Here is a 20,387-nt window from a genome sequence, read left to right as displayed (position 1 = left end):
ACTAGTAGATTGTTGTCATAATGTAGACTACATACCTACCACTCCAGCAAAATATCAATTTTCTGGGAAGGCACCAGCTTTTATGTCTGCTTCACATAAAACCTACTGTCTGTATGTGCCTAGGTTCTTTAAGAAGTCCTAGCAATAAAAACTTCGTACCTACTTGTCTAGATGCACTTATCAAACATAAGTATATAGGCTTCTTAATGTTTATATCTAAAGGTTGTGATGTATAATGTTGTGTAGTAGGTATTATGAGTATGTAGTAGTATGTACATGGCTTTTTTGTATAATACGTTTTTCTTTTGAGACAAAATAAAATATTTGTATTGTATTATCTGCTGTCAAGACACCATTTCTTAATTTTTTCTTTATTATCAGACGTATTTAGGCATGTTTCTTCTAAGCAACATAGACTTGCATTATTTTTATTAACTCGTTCCACTTTTGACCAGCATTCATGAGCTTTGTGTCCTTTCTTTTTGCATTTAAAACATTTAACAATAAAGTTTTTATTTTTGCCACGTTGTCTACTATACAGCGCCTCTTGTTCAGAGTTTGTTCACTTGTACTAGCTATATTATTCCTTGCCTCAGCTTCTTCAATTATCTTTATTTTCAAGATATCTGGATCTGGTAGATCATCCCTGGATTTTATTGCAATTCTAAAATTTTCAAAAGATTGAGGTAAGCTGTAAAGCATCATAATACTAAGAAGATCTTTATTAATTGGTATGTCCATATCTGCTAGTTTATCGACGATATCCATAAATTTATTCAAGTGATTGACAATATTATCACCATCTTTCTTCTTCTTCAATATCAACTCGTTTAATAGGCTTGCTTTTCTTGCAGGACCTTTGCTATAATATATGCTTTCTAGCGTATCCCAGACATCTTTACTTGTTTGACAATTTTTAACTTGTTTTAATTCGCCCGGTGATATTATGAGAAATAGCTCGGCTAATGCTAACTCATCTTTTTCCATATAGTCATTCAATGCATCACCTTCTCGCGTTGGTCGCTTAATTTTATTTGAAACATAGCTCCAAAGGCCAAGTTTTAATAGTACAGCTTTTGCATGGATCCTCCATGTATCGTAGTTTTCTCTTTTCAATTATTCTATGTGCACGTGATTACTCATTTTTCTCTTTTATTCCCGTTTCTGGGCCCATAACCTGTTATATGAGATAGAGCAGAGTATCAGCAGTAGACTATGAGCAAATCAGTGCATTCACCATTATTTAATATAAGAAAACAACTAATTAATTACAACTTTTTATAAGCATGACAACGTAATAACGTCTTTGTAGTCATAGTAACCAAAAGTCACTAATTTCTTCTTCTATGAGTAAGACCTCTATGAGTAATCATGGGGTATTTTATGCAACTTGACGACTAGTATGCGTGGTGGATAACTCCTCAAAGTCCAAGGTACTGATGGCACCCCATGACCTCGGGGAGAGACCTTAGGGCCCCAAGTGATTGGTCCGGTATACTACTCGAGGTCGCCCCTAGGTATTTTTTATTTTTTCGTACCTAAATCGCGGATGCCGCACGCCTCTGGAGCGTCATTCGTCAATGGTCTCAATGTATCTAGTTACTTTGTTACAAATATTGATAGTAGATAGCCACAGATTCGATTCGGTACGTACATATCATTATTCAACTTGTAAAGACACCTTTAAGAGTAAAAATAAATTTAAAAAAAGGAAATAAATAAATTAACTTATCTATCTATCTATCTAGCAACAAAACACTTGAATCTGTCTATTATTTCAAGTAATATTATTGTGCTACAAAATGTTGCATGAAAAATTCTACAATAACATAGAACAATAGTCATTATAGTTTAAAAAAAAAGGGCAAAATCAGCTGATTGATGCCTTTCCTCTAAAATATTTTATACAGATAATATATTGGGGATTTAGGCCTTGTACGCGATAGGTGTTATTTTTTTTCCACTATACATTTGCAATTTCGAAATCCAAACACTAACCAAACTATCTATATATATCTAGACTAGACCTATCATAGGTCTCGACACAAGCTAAAATTCGCAGCCATGTAAATTACAGATCTGTGACACTGTCAGTGTCACATTTTGATTTAGCACCTACAATCTTGTAATTTGTAAATAAAAACTAAATAGTTTAGACTTTAGTGCAAAGTGCAATTAACTGGAATACACCTACTATAATTTTTATTTCTTAGCTAACTTACTAAATATATATTTTCATTGTTGTGTTTTATGTAATCGAATATTAATTAAAAAACTTTAGTCACAAACAGCTTATTGCTATGATTCTAACTTCAACTTTAAAGTTATATGTGTCCGGTCCTATTTAATCTTTTTAATAATTTTATTTGCTTCGACTTCTTCTAAAAAAGAGTACTGTGTAATGAAAGATATATAGAATTATAGTACATTGCTATTTCAAAACAGGTTTTAAGTGAACTGTGAAGTACTGAAAGTATCACAGGCAGGCACACTATTAAATTGTAATCACGGTCTTTCGAATTCGACGTATCCGTTCACGGTGTTTAGTACACCGAGTGTCGTGGCGTAAATCGGTTGCGATGATTGCGATCGTTGGTGTACTAGGGGCATTTGTTGCTGTGTCCCTATATCTAGGACTATGTTTGACTCTCATATGTTCTATAGCACTTGGTGCTATTTACCTGTTAGTATTTCACTCAAGATGGTGTTATGTTGCCATTAAAACTGCTCCTAGAGATTTGAGGTATGATTTATTGGTGTTATATTTATTGTGCATAACTAGTGAGTTTTCCTCACTAATTGCTTTACAGTACAAAGTGTGACAAGATAAAATACATTACTTAGACAGACATAATAATAGTATTGTAAGATTATTTGTGTGACCATTTTCAGTATAGATTTATAATCATTTTAGGGCACTCTGTTGTTATGCTAAAGTCTTATTGCTGGCAAGAAAATGTGCAAGGAATAACCTTACGGTACCTGATATATTTCATGAGGTTGTTCAGAAACATCCAAATAAGGCATGTTTCTTATTTCAAGATGAAGTGTGGACATTTAAGGAGGTATGTGATTTAAAATGATTGTATTGTAATGTTAACCTTTGTTTACAAATCATCGCTTTGGTGGTGAAGAGAGTCACCCCACACATAACAATGTTGGACATAATGTGCAATAAACTACAGTGGTTATACAATAAATAATAGCAATAACTACTAAATCATTAGTCAAATTTTAATAATTTTGGTGTCACATTAGGGGCTTAACTGTATTCACCACAGTAAAAACCAACATCTTTTGAATCTACTAGCCTAACTCAATTTGAATGGAGCTGTGGTGTGACTCTCTTCACCACCAATGTGACTAAATATATATCCTTGTGTTCATTTTATGTGCACACTACCGATGAAATTTACAGTCTATTAAGACTTTTTTTTAAAATGGATTTATGCATAGAATAATAATTAATGATTCACTTAAAAATGTTAACCAACTAATACCACTTTTGAAATAAATAGCAATACCCTGTTTTACATCCCCTAGATTCTGTCATAAAATCAATTGACATTGTCTTATTGTGTGTGATTTAATCCAAGAGTTTCCAGCATCTGGGATTTATCTTATAGGGCTGCAATATTAGTCTTAGCCATGATGTGTAAAAAAACAAGGTAAACTCATCATAATATACCATTATGAAACCAAATTATAGTAAAAGAGATGAAATAATTTATTATCTTATGTATCATGTTGTGGTATGAAAATAAGTATTAAAATGACTTGTTAGGAATGTTATAATAACTTCTACATATAAATTTTGAGTAATCAAGGTTTTGGGCTTTACTCGAATCTGCAGTACCAACTAATAATTTGTCTAAATATGTGTAGATCTACAAAATTTTGCAATGCAGCAATGAACGTCAGCACATTGCAATTTGATTATAGACAGTTAAAGAAATTCTGCCACATATCACACCCTTACTGTAAATCTTTAAGGAGTTCCATTGATCATCAACTACAACAATTACGTAACCGTAACAATGTTATGGTAGGTGACTCAAATGTCCAGATAGCATAAAAAAAAGATTAGGCCAAGTATCTTTAATTTGCTCCTAAGAATTGAGTTACTTTGTCATGGATCACATAATCAGAACCATACCAAACTCTCACTAAACTACCTTTGATGTATACCCTTTCCAATTAAAAAAGAGTCATCAAGATCGGTTGGTGCGAAATTGAGTTCTTCGTAAATTTGTCGCACACATACTTATAGCAAATGTAAGACTTATGATTTTCTCATGGATGCCATTGTCAGAACCAGAGACGAACCACATGGGACGCCACCAGCTTTCAAATAAAAAAATAATTATCAAAATTGGTTCACCCAGTCGAAAGTTCTAAGGTAACAAACATACCGATGAATTGAGAACATCCTGATCTTTGGAAGTCGGTTTAAAATAGAAGGTGTTGTCAGTGATCACTGTCCCTTAAATAACCATGTATCTAACATAGGTGTAACAGACAGCCCTTTGTGCAGAGGACGCATGGAGGCAGAAGAAATGCCAGAAAATGTCCTTATGGAATGCAGGAGTGTGGCCTAGCAATGGGCACAAATCCTCCAATTACCGGAATCACTCCCGGATGTCTGCAGAAATTTTAAAAGACTACTAACACTTCTGGGTCAATATAGGCTATTTGGAGTAAGAAGATGAATGAACACGCACAATGGCCCAACCAAGAGGCTAATTGTATAAACAGCCCAGTTAAACTAAGGGTTCTAAGAGTAGGTTTTTGTTTGGGCCATTGTACATGGGAGTTAGTTCCTGCAGAACCACAATGTGGATAAACTCCCTAAATCCAGATAACATTTATTCCTGATTTGTGTTGTTCGGAGTTTAATATCGTATCTTTATAAATTCTTATATAATATGTAGAACTTTTAAGTTATATTTTATAAGTTACAGTTTTCCAGACTCATTCTATGTCAAAGTGGGAGGCACTTTAGAATTTGATGCTGGCTGGATGGGTACCACATTTTTTCTGCCACTATCATAGCAAGCACTGTTTGTGGTTTGGCTTGAAGGGTGCAGTAGTATAAAATTACTGGGATATACTTACCATTGACTGTCAAGAGTAAAAATCAATTATGATGCTGCATAGAATTTAGAGTTTTAAATTAAGAGTCGGGAGTGCACTACATTGTACTCTATTTTACATACCATCTGGTGAATATTGTCTTTGTTTTTTGTATTTCTTATTGCAGAAAAATATTCTTTAAATTTTTAGGTGGAAGATTTTAGTTTACGTATGACAGCAGTCATGAAAGCACAAGGCGTCAAGAAAGGCTCCATCGTTGGACTCTTCACAAGCAACTGTCCAGAAATGCCTGCTCTCTGGTTAGGAAATGCTCGCCTTGGGGCTGTAACACCACTCATCAACACAAACCAAAGAGGCAAAGCTCTATTGCATTCAATAAATGTTGCAAAATGTGATGTTCTAATATTCTCTGAAGAGTACTTATCAGGCAAGTACTTTAATACTTTTTGTGGATATGTATTTAAGATAACAAGCTGTTGCTTAGAAGGTCACCTTATTGTTACTGCTCACCACTAACCATGGTCTGTTCCAACAACACTGAAATTATAGATGAGTGATGAAGGAGTTTTTACAGTCTTTTTTACGTAAACATCACTTCGCCGATGACATCGCTATCCTTGCAAGATAACAAAGATCGCAACCATGCCTAACAAAATCTCCAGCCTATATTAGAAAAAAACACTAATTACTGAAACTCACAAAATGGCTTATCAAAGCTAGCAGATATGAGTTTTAAAAAAAATCACATTTTTGCCCCCATCAATTATTTAACCATCTATGTGAATCTATCTGATCACATTATAAAGTCTATGTTGGTGTTATAACAATTTCATAATGTAATAATAGCAAGCTGCAATAGTGCTTAGGCCATTGCTTAATAGATCATATATAGACACAAGACTCACTGACAAACCATTATAGCATGTGTAAATGGTAATTAATGCCATCTTCCAAATATCTCATATTTTAAATATAAAATATATATGTAAATATTTTATTTTAGCGATTCAAGATATATCCAGTGAACTTGATACCTCATTAAAGCTGTTTAAATTCTCACGACCTAGCTTGAACTCGGCCAAAAGTGAGGAGGCTAGTGGTGATGGCATCCCTAACTTAACTAAGTTGATTGAGGCAACACCACCAGCCACATGGACAAAGGCAGATGCAGATGGCTTCCTAGGAAACATACTTTATATCTATACATCTGGGACTACAGGATTACCTAAGGCAGCAGTAATTTCAAACTCAAGGTAATTAAAAATTTCTCTTTAATATTTTTTTTATGAAAATTAGGGATGAGACGAGCACGACGTTCAGCAGATGGTATTGGTACGCCCTGCCCGTTACCATGCAGTGCCGCTCAGGATTCTTGAAAAACCCAAAATTTCTGAGCGGCTCTACAATTGCGTTCGACACCTTGAGACATAAGATGTTATGTCTCATTTGCCCAGTAATTTCACTTGCTACGGCATCTTTCGGACCGAAAAACAATAATGTTTATACATTACTTACTTTTTTAAAAGTGGTAATAATGAAAAAGTAGAGAACTACAGGCCAATATCTATTCTTTCAGTGTTCGGAAAAATTTTTGAGACTTTAATTTATCCATACATATATGCTCAGTTTAAGGGTTGTCTTAGTCAGCATCAACACGGTTTTATAACAGGGAGATCTACCAACACCAATTTAGTTACCTATACTGAAATTTTAATCGACTCTGTTGACAAAAGAAGAGTTGATGTAGTCTATACAGACTTTAGCAAGGCATTTGACCTGGTTCCCATTTCAGTTCTCCTTATAAAATTATCAGCATATGGTATAACTGGATCTATATTGGACTGGTTAAAATCTTACCTCAATAATCGGTGTTTCTATGTTGTTGCAAATGGTTATGACTCTATAAAGTTTAACATAACATCTGGAGTTCCTCAAGGCTCGCACCTAGGCCCTTTACTTTTTAATACCTTCATTAATGACCTGCCAAATAGTTTTCAACATTCAACACCCTTCATGTTTGCTGATGACCTTAAGCTCCTTAAGATCATTGAGGACTTTGAAGACGCTAAACTCTTACAGGAAGATCTAAATCAATTGTATCATTGGTGTAAGGTTAACGGAATGGTACTTAACACAGAAAAATGATCTTGTATATCGTTCACTCGGAATAATCCTGAAGTTAATCCCAATTATTACCCTTATGTAATTGCTAATGTTCCTTTAAAACGCCTAAATATCATCAGGGATCTTGGTGTGGTCTTTGATGAGAAGCTAACATTTATTCCACACATAAATAATATAGTCAGTAAAGCCTCAAAGATGTTGGGTTTTGTCCTGAGGCACAGCAAAGTATTCCGAAATGTACACAACAAAATACTTTTATATAACAGCTTGGTAAGAAGTGTACTAGAGTATGGTAGTGTCATATGGAGGCCACATTATTCAACACACTGCCTTAGAATTGAGAGGATACAAAGGCGTTTTCTCTATCATCTAGCTTTCTCTCAAAGAAAAGCTAGAGAACTTTCTTCGTTTAAAGAAAGGCTAACATATTTTAATATACATAGCTTGAGCCAAAGAAGAGATTTGTTGGATTTGATGTTTCTATATGAGAGCCTTAACAACATCTATGATAATCCTGATTTAGTTTCCAAGATTAAATTTTATGTTCCCTTTCGATATCCCCGCAAAGCAATAACACTTCTTCAAAGACCTTTTCGAAAAAAGTGTTCGGTCGGCATAATCGGCAATAACTCACCAATTTCCAGGATGTCTAAAATACTAAACGATAGTTGCAAATATTTGGATCCTTTCGGGGACTCACTCAAAACATTTCGAAGTAAAATTTTATTATGTGATAAATTAAATAATTTGTAATATTAACAAAATATATTTTATATTTAACTGATTTCAATTTAGCGAACTACCTAGGACTATTTCACTGTGTTTTTTTTCGGTAATAAGTTAATACGTTTTTTAAATTATGTATAAGTACTTCATTTGATATAAATATTTGTAAGCTTTATATTAATTGCATGCTGTATCTACCTTAAACGATAATGCATTTAGAATTAACTTTAGATTAAATATTTTATTGTTGCTTGAATTAATATAATTATCACTGGTGGATCGAATAAATAAATTACTGCTTCACGGCAGAAATAGGTGCCGTTGTGGTACCCATAATCTAGCCGGCATCCTGTGCAAAGGAGCCTTCCACTGGTAAAAATGTCATTTAAAAAACTCGCTAGCTTGCAAGCCACTAGCTATAAATCATTTAAGAAATGCAAATCTTACTTTTTCTGACTATTTAATGGGTTCCAAACTTTATGTCAATTAGTCGTAAGTTGGAGGCATCTTTGCATATGATATCGCCTATATTAAGGCCAACAAGGCGAGATAAATAATATAAACAAAGTTTCAGAGGTTCAAAACATTTTTGTCAATACCTTTGAATATTGTAAAGAATTGCTTTCTTTCTAAGGTTGTCTAGACCTAACAGGCTATGATTCCACAATTAAAAACTGCTCTCAATAACAGAAAAATCAATTCAATCAAAAGTGTATCACTTACTATCAGGTGAATGTCTTTCATGTCTCATTATATTATCTTATAAAATAACGTTGACACATATAATAAAATGTGTAACAATTTTTTTTCGCCATTGCTTAAACCTGAGAGCGCGTTTTTAACGAAGTAGTGGTAGTGTTTTAATTGTTGTATTAAACATATAGGAATCAATTTGCAGAAAATAAAGGCCTTTTATGCCATGTTATGTTACATGGTCTTGGCCCTGTTAAAACATAAAAGTAAGTGTATAAATCATATCACTTTTTTCATTTAGTTCAAAGTAATGACACTTAAATGTCAAAAGTTATAATCGTTACTATTTACCACCATTTCGCATAAGGTTGAGCTTTAATATGAAGAAGTGGCAAGACATTCGACTTCCAAATTACTTTGTTTACAATCTATGTAAAGTGACGCAACAGAAATACTAAATGTAATGACTTACATGTGTAAGTTAAAAATTAAAAGTATTCTATTAAAAAAAACCACTACAGTTATTGAGCAGTATAGTATGCATCAATACACATACGTAAACAATTTTTACTACATGATACCGAGTTCCCAATTTCGGGATTATCCAGCCAACATATATAAAAATGGCTGTGTCGTAAATCCTATTACTCCACTGCTGAATATCTAAATGATCGGACAGCCTGGGACTAGATTGTGATTATTTTATAGCGATAGAAATGACTGTACAATATTGTATATTTTTATTGAAAAGAGCGGTAGTATCTAGTAGTTATTAGAAATGACATCAAAAAGAATTCTAAAGAAATCAATATTGAGAAAATAAATGCCTTTTATGCCTTTTAACATAAGCAGCGCCCCATTATGAAGATGTCGCTTGGACCAGCCATCGCATCCATTGATCATATTTTAGGGAGGAGCACGACCCACTCCACGATGCCGCCATAAGCAATAACATTTAATATTGTCATTAACGACTTTAAATTTGGTATGTTTGCCAACTGTTGTATAGTTGTAGTTTACTGTTTTCCAACTCTTTGATTTTTCAAATACACCAATTGAAGCATAGAAAGTTAGTCTTAGTTCAAAATTTTTACAATGCCTCAGTAGGCAATGACATCCTATTTTTACCATTGGTAGATTCAATACGAAAAAATATTTTTTGACATTCAAAAGTGCCATTTCCGTGACCTAAATGAATAAAGTGATTTTGATTTGATTTGATTGATTTAGGGAGTGACAGTAACAACATATTGCAAGGGGCTAGGACATGGGGAGAAGATCCGACAGTAAACTCCGAGCCCGGCTTATAAAAAATCGCCTAGTTAATATAATCTTAATATATATAAATTACGTGACACGTTGTTTGTCCGCGATAGACTCCTAAACTAACGAACGGATTTAAATGGGGATTAATTCATGGAGTGCAGTTTAGTCCAACTTGAGAGATAGAATAGTTCTTATTTCGATTTGGGACCCATAATTAGTTTTATTTCCAATATTTGTTTTGTATGGACATATTTTCTGTGAAAGAATTTAATGACGCACGGTTTGACAGTTCCGCTGTGAAACAATTTCATTATAACAACAGCTACAGAACAACGTCTGTCGAGTCAGATAGTATATATATATAACGAAAATGGTCTTTGTTTGAGGCTCTTCCACGCTTAAACCACTGATCGTATCGACATGAAACTCAAAAAAAAAAACTACCATTCGATGCGAAATTTATCCTAGATGCTTAATGGCTACTTATTTTTCGAATTTCAACGCTCCTTCCTTTTAAAATTCGCCCAGCGAAGCGGGTGGGAACGGCTAGAAAAATATAATTTTAGGCGTATATTTTACGCCTTCTTTGTCAAAGAAGCTTTAATATTTATATTGAATTTATGCTCAGTGAGTCCAAGTATACTGTCTGATCTAATTGTAAAATTGAATACCACCGAAGGAGCTCTTATCTCTAGCAAACTTTTTAAATAGCACATACAATTTATTCTTTTTTCTTGAATTTAATGATTTCAAATCACAATTTTTTATATTCTATATATGTGTTGTGAGGGAAGGGTAAGGATATTTATCACCTTGAATGTTTGCCGAAGCGAGTCTCTTGGTCGCATATTATAAATTACACTAAAATAGGATTATCTTTTGGAGCAAAAAATACAGTGAAAATCCGCAGTATTTCCTCACAATAATAAACCTTATGAAATAACCAAACGAGCTGTATTCAAAGTCCACTGTCTGATCTTTTTAATGGCAAAAGTCCGATATATCTTTAAATTGTTCACTTTCACTAGTGACGCTGTAGACCCGCGCGCACTTTCACGATATGACTTCTGGTTGTGTACGGTTTATTTATGGTGTGTCTGTAAAGGCCTTATGTACGTATTTCAAAGGTCACTTGGCAATTTAGTATGAAATCTATATTCAATACCCACGATGTTTAGATAAATGTCTCCAGGTCATGCATTAATGGGATTCAAGCCAAACACTAATAAAGAAAATTTTAATATTACTAAGATATTAAGGTTTAAGACATTTTTATCGGTTCCTTGTCAGCAACTATCATTTTATTCATAGCCCTAAAGTTCCCACTGCTGGGCAAAAGCCTCTCCTTGTTCCATTCTTTCCAGCTCCACGCAAAGACCCACCGATCATCTCTGTCGTCACGCCATCTTTTGCGGGGTCGGCTCCGAGGACTCTCTTTTGTAGAATTAATTACCGTTCGCTGAATTTTTTCGTTTTAATTTAGTTTCTGTACTGAACTCGTCTTAGACCTCTAAAATCTTAATGTTTGTAATTTTCGTTTTCCGGGAAGTCAACCACTAAACATTCTGTTAAAGCCGTGAAATGCGGTTTGGAAAGAATCGGCATCCTCCATGACAAACAGATAAGGAAGCTGGAAAACTATGTAAATTGACAATGCCGTGTCATAAACAAGTATCCAAGATTCATGTTAATAACCGTAACCGGTTTTATACGTACCTATGTTGCGATCTGAGTTGCGTAATAAGTGTTATACACATAATATAATCACGAATGCTATGTTGTTACCATATAATCTAAACATATAGGCAACATTCTAGAATGCGTGTTTGAATTCTTCTTTTGACAAAATTTACGATAGTACTGTTATTTTTACTATCGATCCAATAGGTGGTTTTTATCTAAACGGCAGGATGTAAGGGGTGTTAGACATTAACCCCCTTATTCATAATGGTCCGCTAACTTTAAGCAGCCGCTTAGAAGTGTTTTTTCTCATTCTGACTTAGGTCAATAGAAGAAGACAGAGTGAGAATTATTAGCAATGCTTTAAGTTAGCAGACTATTATGAATAATGTATATTTTTAATTTTCTTATTTGCGTTCAGTATCCATACAAATACTTACTTAGGTACCTTATGTTTATTGGTAATGATTAGCCGTTCCCGTCTGCTTCTCTGGGCGAATTTTAAAATGAAATAAATTAAATTTTATTCATCTTATTACAATTACAATAAAAAAATAAGCATTCATAAACCATCTAGGATAAATTTCGCATCGAATGGTGGTAGTTTCATGTCGATATGATCAGTGGTTTAGGCGTGATTGAGCCTCAAACAAAAACCATTTTCATTATAATATATATGTATATAGATTTCTGAAACTTTGTCGTTAATGTTCCCTCATGCGACATCATACAGTTCAAGAACAAGTAATGTTTAAATGTACCTACGAGTGGTAGTGACCGATTCTGACCTTTGACGATACGTTACACAACACACGTACACGTTAATAGCGTATTTAAATTAAAAGGGTTTTTTACCGATTTCTCATATAACATTGACATAATCGTTATCGCTTTTGACTGCCTAATTGCCATCTTAAAGAAGAAAAACCACAATGTAGTGAATAGGGAAATAAAAAGGACCTAACGTATCGTACCAATTATCGTATTTAATTATATATTCCAAAGATATAAGTAGATAGATTAACTAGGTACTTTATTAAGGTTTAGGTTTGCATTGGGCTGTCTTAGCTTGAGCTCAGTAAAATTTCAGCTGTCAAATTCAAATATTTTTATTCAAAATAGGATGTGACATATTGAAAGTCAAAATAACTACCACCCATTCCAAAACAAATGCCTCAGACCTGAGATGAATGGGCGCAACAAACTCAAAACGAAAAACGAAATCAAAGATTATGCTCAGCTTACACTCAGCGAAGTTTTACGTATAAGTAAAGTCTGAGTACTCTCTTCTTTTTTATGAAAATAAGGGAAGAGACGAACAGCACGTTCAGCTGATGGTAATTGATACGCCCTGCCCATTACAATGCAGTGCCGCTCAGGATTCTTGAAAAACTTCAAAAATTCTGAGCGGCACTACAACTGCGCTCGTGACCTTGAAATATAAGATGTTAAGTCTCATTTGCCCAGTAATTTAACTAGCTACGGCGCCCTTCAGACCGAAACACTGCAATGCTTACACATTACTGCTTCACGACAGAAATAAGCACCGTTGTGGTACCCACAATCCAGCCGGTATCCTGTGCAAAGGAGCCTCCCACTGGTACTCTCTATTGATCTCAGCCTTAGCCTTAAGATAGCGAGCGCAATTTCGCGCACTTCAAAGTTATGTGTTTTCAAGACGTATCCATTTTGTGAATGGCTTGCCGTCCTCACTTCCTCCTCTAAATCTGGCACACAATGGAATGTTTTGTTCGTAGGTTTATTTTCATGGCGTCAGGCATGCACCACATGCGACTCAACTCCGACGACATCGTGTACTGCACTCTGCCACTGTACCATACCGCCGGCGGGGTGGTCAGTGTAGGACAGGCGCTGGTGTTTGGCTGCACCGTCGTTCTCAAGACCAAGTTCTCGGCTTCTCAATTCTTCCCGGACTGCGCGAAGTACAAGGCGACGGTAAGTTACATTTTTTTGGCCTAGCGTTCACCAGCCGAACCAATTTGTTTAATATTAAAGTTATTAGGTTTACATAAGTCTTGTATTAAATAAAACCTTTATTAAGTTATTTTTTACATTTCTGAATATGAGGTTGAAGGGCGCCCTGACTTATGGTCAACAAGACTATTTGTAACATATTTCAGCTACTACTCTTGTAACTCATATATCTGAGAAGAGAATTAAATAAATTTCAATACATATATATATATATATATATATATATATATATATACACGTTATTTAACTAAATTATGCGGTATAATAATATTTTCATTGGTTTTATATTTTAATACATTCTTCTATTACAATATTGTTTTTTCTACAAAAGCAGGAGGAATAATTTTTTTCAAGATTTTTGTTTTATTACGCCAAAGCAGAAAAACTTCTTGCGTGCGTACTACACACACTTTTTTTTTGGTAATTAAAAACTGGGGATTTATAATATTAATAACAATATTTTACTGTCTTAATATGTGCACGGGGCCACCTTATTTCGTGAAGTCTATTCATATTTCCTTTGTGACTACTTTCTTTAACAATTTTTTTTAAACAAGTATCTCTAACAAGAGTATTAACAGAGTATAAGTTGCCCAGAGGAAACTAAAAAGTGAAATATTAGGCACTATGCTAAATTGCATGTAATAATATTATCCAATGTAAAGTTTAATAGTACATGGAGCATAAAATTATTAGAACGGGTAGGGGACGTGCCTTCGAGTTGTCGCGGGTCCATCTCTGCTGGATCACATTCTGAAATTAGCTATTTATAATGGCTATGAAAGGCTGATTGGTTTGAGTTATGGTTAGTGAATCTTACGGTACGCAGATTATGAGGAAGCTCAATGTCGCTCAGAGGGTAATGGAGAGGGCTGTGCTCGGAGTTTCCCTGCGAAATCGAATCAGAAATGAGGTGATCCTCAGGTGAACCAAATTCCAAATGATTGCGAAACTGTAGTGGCACATAGTTCGACGGACAGATGGATTCTGGGGCAGAAAAGTCCTCGAATGGCGATCAAGTACCGGAAAACGCAGTGTTGATAGGCCGAGGCTGAAATACGTTGGAAGAGGGCAGCGTTGGGGGAGGCCTTTGTTCAGTATGGACGTCTTCCGGCTGATGATGATAATGATGATAGTGAATCTAATAAACTTAATGTGAGTGTCATCAGTCACCACGAATTTAGGCCTATATTTCCTTCATTGACGGTTGACAATTAAGTTTCGTATCATTCGAATCACAACATACAAATCACATGCTTCTTACACAAATGTTCTGTGAGACTTTCGTAACCTACTAAATGAATATTCATTGTTTGTGAAGTTTGTAATTCAAATTGTTATTTGTAGTGGCTGCAAGTAACATAGCAGTATATTGTTATTAACATAGTGTTACACGGCCAACTTTGCTATCAAAATATGTATGTCGTAGACATTCTAAAAGACATAAACAATTTACTGTTGAGATTAACTTATTTAAAAAAAGCATCATATCGCTCAAGTTGGACCCAACTGCACACAGTGTAGAAATTTATACACGTGACACGAGATTTTTATACATATAAGATACTACAAGCTGTTGCCAGCGAAGTGGCCCGCTAGCCCTCTTGCGGTTGAAATTTCATAAAATACCTGACCTCTTCTCGACCAAAGGAATATTCCTACCGAATTTCAAGTCTCTGGGCCTAATGGTTCCGGAGACATCGCGATGAGTACACGCTTCCATTATAATCCAATATCAGGTTATGAAAATCTACAACTTAGAATAGATTCCTGTTTTAACATGGACTGGAAACACGGTTTGATGTTGCGAAATTGACGCATGGCGATTTATCGAAATAAGAGCAGCTGAGCCGTACAGTAAGAGCATTCGGTAAGGCCATTTCAAGTCTCGAGTCTTCGAATCTTCCAGAATAAAATTCATATTGGAAATCATATGAATTGCTCTCTGTGATCAAGCAATCGAACATTTGACTAGAGAATGTAAATTTTAGACTCGACCGATTACTTAGATGCATATGTGTACTAGTGGTTGATATATATTCGAAGTTCGATTGACGTCTTTTCGAATGCGTCCATATTGCTGTGAAGTGGACCTGAAGAAAACTACTAGTGTTATTACATTAGATTCAAGATGCATACTGGATAGAAAATAAAAAAAAAACTATACGAAATAAGCTTTTATAAATAAAAAACATGTTAATTTCACATGAAACACCAAGGAGAAACTCATAAAGATGTATATCGTAATTTTTGCCGGAGCATTTGGATAATTTTATGGCAAAAATTATGAGTTTTCTTGAGAGTTAATTCCGCTAAGATATTATGTCTTGAACCAATTTGACCCGTGTTTCAACTAAATCTAAGCGACATAAATCGGTTTGATAATAACTTAAAACATTGATACTTTTATCAGTTCAACCCACTTGTTGAATGTCGACGGTCATTGGACATTTGGAATATTTAGTTACGTCCTTTATCTTAACACTTAACATAATTTTAACCATTAATTTCATATTTTTTATATTTAAAGTGTTGGTAAGCATAAATAAGGTCAACAAAAAATATTCGAATGGACTCAAGTAATTTTAAATTGATCATATAATATTAGGACGCCATTTTTATATCATCTTATCCCTAATCTTTTTCTAAATAATATAAGGGATTCAAGTATTAAATTGCCGTAGTGTACTAAAAAAACAAATATTATTTTTTGAAGCCATCTCACGGGAAAAGAATTGTCCCAGAAACGGGAAAAAAATTATGGTCGGTTGGGGACAGGTCTGTAGAGGTGTACTGGAGGATTTTAAAATATTTGGTCCTGTAGAGTTAAAAGGGTTTCTCGAGCGTGCGCTACACTGGGGAAGATTGGTTGATGAGTCGATTCGGGGCTACCTCACTGAGGTTTCGCCATCATTGGTCGACGTTCAGTCAAGACTTGATCTGAGGAAGCTGTAGTGAATTATATCATAAAGTGACCAACAAACAATTACCATCACTGTTCTTTGTGGTAGCTTCGCTTTAGGGCAATTTTGCAGCGGTCCTGGAAGACAGCCATTGCGATGTCCGCTCGATTATCGTATAGATTCAATATTTCATCCCACGCAACAATTCACCACAAAATCCCTTCTTTTCAACAATGTAAAGTAAGCTTCAACGCGAGTGTCTCTTTGTAGGTCAGTTAAATTATGGGCCACCCATTTATCAATTTTTTTCCAGTAAATATTGTGGCTAAAATCTAACAAACCATTCTGCTAATTCCTTGGTAGTTCATGCGAATCGGCTTCTAACATCGAATTCAATTCATCCATACTTACCTTAGTGGTCTTTCTCGGGGTTTATTCTTCATATCGTAGTTTCCTCTACGGAAGCGATGAAACTAAAAACGGACGGTGCATTAATTAGCCGTATCTTCTCCAAACACAGCATTGATATTGCCAGCTGTTTCTGCTGCCGAAACTCTGGTTCAAAAATTATTAAAATTTTCAAAGTATTAAAACCAAATGAAATAAAACTTGAAAGTCAAACAATCCAATGTACATTTAAAAAATCTGGAATGTTCTACTTGTTAAGTGATAAAAGTTTCACAATGAAATGACGTAACAAACAGGTTTTATTTTAATCCAAATTAATCAGTAAGCTGTAACGGCAATACACCGCGGTAATATGATACTTAAACCTCCATTATCAAGTATCTTTTTCCTTGTCAAATATTCCAAATATTAATTAAATTGCAAAAAAGTGTAATTTTTCAAAGACATCGGACAATTAGTGGCGATTATTGCTAGAAAAATTCTACTACATATAGTTAATAGAAGCTAAAATGTACCGCGCGTTAAAGTAATTATTTTTTTGTAATTGCTAATTATATTTTACGACTGCCTATAAATTTTGAATATTAGCCCTTTATTCTCAAAAGGGCATTGCAAAATAATAAAATACTAAACTCATAGTGAACCAAGGCGAGTACTTATGAAGTTTGAATAATGATCGATTCACTATAATTATGTATCATTATATTAAGAATTTGAAGGTCGGTCTAAAGTACAACTTATTATAATAATATTGCATGGTTTTTATGAAGATGTCTACGATTGGAAGTTAAGGAAAATATTACTAAATGATTATCTTGATCTGGGGGACACATGTTGAAGGTCTAGCGTTCGAATTCATAGTAGGAATAATAAATTGTAACCAAAAATTTTTTTATAAGAGAGGAGATAGAAAATCCAGCCGTTCATTGATATGAGCTAAATACCAGAGGTTAAGAGTAGCGATGTCGGCCTCTAAGATGGGAGTGGCTAGGCCTGCAGGTCTCTAAAACGTATCGGTTCTGGAATATAGGAGCCACCTGATGATTCCTGAAAATCACAATTGTGGAATGCCATTACATTTATGATATTGAAATCACACTATGTCAGCTATCTTGAGCCATTTTACCCTCAGATCTACCTGTTCTATTTCATTCCGTTATTTATGTCCACACGACTGCGTTTGCACAGGAGATTCCCACTAAAATCGATGTTTTATTAACATGAAACTCGCAAAATTAGGGTCACCTAAATGTCTGTATCGTTATGGCTAGGTTGCATTGTTTTACTTATATATATATATATATATATATATATATTATAGCTGTTAAAGTTTAAGTAAAATTTAACGTTAAACGCTGACTCTAACATAGACTGCGGAATGTTTTGCACCATCGTATTTCTTGGCATAGTTAAAAAGTCACATACAATAGTACAAGATCCCACTGCTCGATTCTGCAGCCATATGTTTTTTTTGGTGAGTTGCTGATTGTAATTTTGGTTATTGGTGAGAAAGAAAAGTTATAATAATTATTATTATTAATCTATAGCTATACATTGCATACTCTTTCAACGTTCATTGAAAATTAGTTTTATCAAAAAAAACATACTTGCAGAATTAAGCAGTATGATCTTAAGCTATCAAGTCAATATCGAATATTTAATATTTGAAACGTTTGACAGTTCGCTATTTAACATTAACAATAGCTTTATCCTGCGAAGTCGGCACGGTTACGGTTAACAGTTTAAGTTAGGACGTCATCTAAAAATTGACAAATGATACAACACATTCTTTGATAAACCGGTAAAATCATATTTTTTTTATACAAGAGAGGGCAAACGGTAAAGAGGCTCACGGGATAGGGAGAGGTGAGGCAACCGCACATGGACATCCGCAACATCAGGTGTGTCAAGAAATGCATTGCCGGCCTTTAAGGTGGGAGTATGCTCTTTTTTTGAAGGTCCCTAAGTTGTATCGGTTCGGGAAAACCGCAGCCGGTATCTGATTCCACACACTCTATACAGCCACTTGGCTGTATAGTGTTTCTTATTGCAAAAGTTAGTTCATGCATCCCATCCCTAATATTTTCGTGGGTTCTATAAATGTGTTTAGTGATTGATATCCATTTGTCTATTCCCAAAAATAATGTTTATAACTATAGGTACAATACTTAATATGATTACATAAATTAAGAACTATTACTATCACTTCACGGGGAAGTGTACGAAATATACTTGCAGCATTTCCTCCTTGGATAGCTAGACTTGGTGTTTCAGAAGTTCTATTGAGGCGCTTAATAGTAATTTGTACTTTCTCCGCGCCAGTGAGTGCTTTTGGTCATTTAAAAATAACGGTGTATGGAGTGACCATCGTAGTACCTGTAGCTAATCATAAAATAATGACATAAACTATTTGACTTGTGTTCTAAATGTGCATATCAAACATGTTGTGTTTCAGGCAGCCCACTACATTGGTGAAATGTGTAGATACGTGCTGGCAACACCGCCCTCTCCCGCCGACAAGCAGCACAACGTGCGGGTCATCTTTGGAAACGGACTTCGGCCGCAGGTGGGTTGTGAAATACAAGATTTGAGGAGTATTCTGTTACACTAAAAAATACACTAAGAGATCCGCGAAAGCAGTCACTCGTCGAATCCAACTCGGATGGGCAGCGTTCGGGAAGCTCCGTAAAATTTCTCGTCCCAAATACCACAGAGTCGGAAGACGAAGGTTTTCAACCAGTGTGTGTTGATGACTCACGGTACTCAGACGTGGTCGCAAACTATAGGCATTATGAGAAAGCTCATGGTCGCTCAGATGGCAATGGAGAGGGCTATGCTCCAAAAGCTACTGACATAGTATAAAAGATGCCAAACTGAAGTGGCAGTGGGCAGGGCACATAGTTCGACGGACAGATGGCCGTTGGGGCAGTAAAGTCCTCGAATGGCGACTACGTACCGGAAGACGCTGTGTTGGTAGTTCCCCCACAAAATGGACCGACGATCTGGTCTAGTTCGCCGGAATACGTTGGATGAGGGCAGTGCATGACCGATCGTCTTGGAAATATTTGGGCGAGGCCTTTGTCCAGCAGTGGACGTCTTCCGGCTGAAGAAGATGATGATGATGAAGAGATCCTCACTTTATGGTAAAACACATGATGATGATTAAGCAGTCGCGGTTATTTTAGTGTCATCCTGTTTTTAGACTAGGGAATCATGGCAGAGAAATCTTTATCACCTATTATATGGAATCATCAAATAATTATCTAAATAAGGATATACTATAATAACCATCTAATGTAAAACAGCCCAAGATACTAAATCCTGTTAAATATTGTTTCCACCTGAGATTCAATTGACAAAGCTATTTAATAAAAGCAACACTAGCAAAATTAATGAATTGAATTCGCGCTCTGTATTACAAATAAATAGACACCACTAGGTACAATAAAAATGGTGATATGAAATTGTTATTAATCACCGAAAATAAGAAAATGCGAC

At 35.0% G+C, this 20,387-nt stretch overlaps 1 protein-coding gene across 1 annotated transcript in view; it reads left to right on the top strand.

Annotated features, from left to right (window-relative positions):
- Positions 1–2,174: 2,174 nt before the first annotated feature.
- LOC126972670 (long-chain fatty acid transport protein 4) overlaps positions 2,175–20,387 on the top strand; it is a 35,861-nt gene continuing 17,648 nt past the window's right edge. Inside the window, exons 1-7 of the mRNA XM_050819554.1 lie at positions 2,175–2,252; positions 2,446–2,743; positions 2,915–3,065; positions 5,284–5,521; positions 6,098–6,347; positions 13,341–13,539; positions 19,345–19,455. Coding sequence (XP_050675511.1) covers positions 2,580–2,743; positions 2,915–3,065; positions 5,284–5,521; positions 6,098–6,347; positions 13,341–13,539; positions 19,345–19,455 — 1,113 coding nt within the window. The 5' untranslated portion in view covers positions 2,175–2,252; positions 2,446–2,579. The remainder of the gene's footprint in view (positions 2,253–2,445; positions 2,744–2,914; positions 3,066–5,283; positions 5,522–6,097; positions 6,348–13,340; positions 13,540–19,344; positions 19,456–20,387) is intronic.

Source organism: Leptidea sinapis, chromosome 27, assembly GCF_905404315.1.
Source record: "Leptidea sinapis chromosome 27, ilLepSina1.1, whole genome shotgun sequence".
Taxonomy (NCBI): Eukaryota; Metazoa; Arthropoda; class Insecta; order Lepidoptera; family Pieridae; genus Leptidea; species Leptidea sinapis.
Note: the sequence above shows the minus strand (reverse complement) of the source record. Positions and strands in the feature narration are given on the sequence as shown.